Below are 1,350 nucleotides of genomic sequence, written 5' to 3' on the forward strand. Positions count from 1 at the left end.
TCCTTGAGCTGCAGCAGCTGGGCCGAGATGAAGCCGTTGTCAAAGCTCGTCAGGTTGGCCACCACCTGGGGGTGCGGGCGGGGATGCGGGGGGTGTTTGGGGAGGGGGGGTGACAGGTCACCACAGGCGGGAGGTAACGCCTGCAGCGCTTATCCTGTTTGGGTGTGTGGAGGACAGCCATCGACCCGAACCTTGAAGCCGTTCTGCTCTGCCGTCCTCTTCGCCCTCGCGACATCAGTCGCCATCACGAGAGCCCAGAGAATGCCTGGCATCTCGGCACAATGCAACCTGAGGCCACAGCCGGACGCGGGTCCCCGGGTCCCCTGCTGAGACCCCCCGCACACAATCACGCCCCACCCCCCACCTGCAGCAGCCCCTCATCCACCAGCGCCTCCACCAGCTGGACGCTGAGGTGGCGCATGCGGGGCGTTGACTGGGCCTCCTGGAAGCCCAGCTGCACCGCGTGGAGGATGAAGCACGTGGCATACGTCACCTGGGGGTTGGGTGGCGGTTGTGGTGGTGGTGGTGGGGGGAGGTTGGGGTCATGTGGAGAATGTGGTGTTGATGGGAGCGCTGGCAGGCGCGTGGGAGCAGGGACTAGAGGGGATGCAACTGGATAGGTGGAACAAGAGGCAGGTTGCTTGGCTAGGGCAGGTGCCGGCTGCAGGGTGAGGCAAGCACTAGATGCAGGCCGGCGTGCTCCCCTGCCCCATGGCAGGCCCTCTCACCAGGTCCGCGTCCAGCTGGCTGGGGCTGTCGGCTTCAAGCAGCTGGACCAGAGCGCCCACGTGGCGCGGGAACGGCCCCGGCCTCTCCCAGGCCGACTCATCGCCGGGGCTGGCCCCAGCAGCGCCGTCACCCGCACCCTCCGCGCCCTTGATACGCACAGCCGCAAGAGGCGTCCCGCAGCCCTCATTGCCGCCGTTGAAGTTGTGCATGCTGCCCGGGCGGCTGCCTGCAGTGTCGACGCAGTCCGATGCAGCTGGCGAGGGCGGCACGGGTGTGAGGCCCGCCTCGCTCGTGGCTTTGCTCGCTCCATCCGTGCCGGGCCTGGACTCGCGGTGCTGGTGCCTGCGCACAAAGTTTGTTGGGCAATTTAGAATTGTGCCTCTTGTGCTCGTTTTTGAAGTTTGAACAAAACTGGTTGACCATGCTTCGATTGAGGATTGTGCTTCATTCAGGTCTGCCCACGGCAAGCCACAGTAAATCCACGCCTTCTGCCTGCAAATTTGCCCCGCACCATGCGCCAGCTGGCGGCCTTGATGGCAGCCCCAGTAGTGCCTCCAGAGTCATGTTGTATGCCTCACTGCTGTACACCTGGGGTGCCGGGCCAAGGTGGGGGGATTGATG

At 65.0% G+C, this 1,350-nt stretch overlaps 1 protein-coding gene across 1 annotated transcript in view; it reads right to left on the bottom strand.

Moving 5' to 3' along the window:
* Positions 1–346: 346 nt before the first annotated feature.
* MNEG_11616 (hypothetical protein) overlaps positions 347–1,350 on the bottom strand; it is a gene marked incomplete at both ends in the record, with an annotated part of 5,025 nt that continues 4,021 nt past the window's right edge. Inside the window, 3 exons of the mRNA XM_014039911.1 lie at positions 347–493; positions 729–1,071; positions 1,241–1,317. Coding sequence (XP_013895365.1) covers positions 347–493; positions 729–1,071; positions 1,241–1,317 — 567 coding nt within the window. The remainder of the gene's footprint in view (positions 494–728; positions 1,072–1,240; positions 1,318–1,350) is intronic.

The sequence above is a fragment of the Monoraphidium neglectum genome, assembly GCF_000611645.1.
Source record: "Monoraphidium neglectum strain SAG 48.87 unplaced genomic scaffold scaffold02830, whole genome shotgun sequence".
Classification (NCBI taxonomy): domain Eukaryota; kingdom Viridiplantae; phylum Chlorophyta; class Chlorophyceae; order Sphaeropleales; family Selenastraceae; genus Monoraphidium; species Monoraphidium neglectum.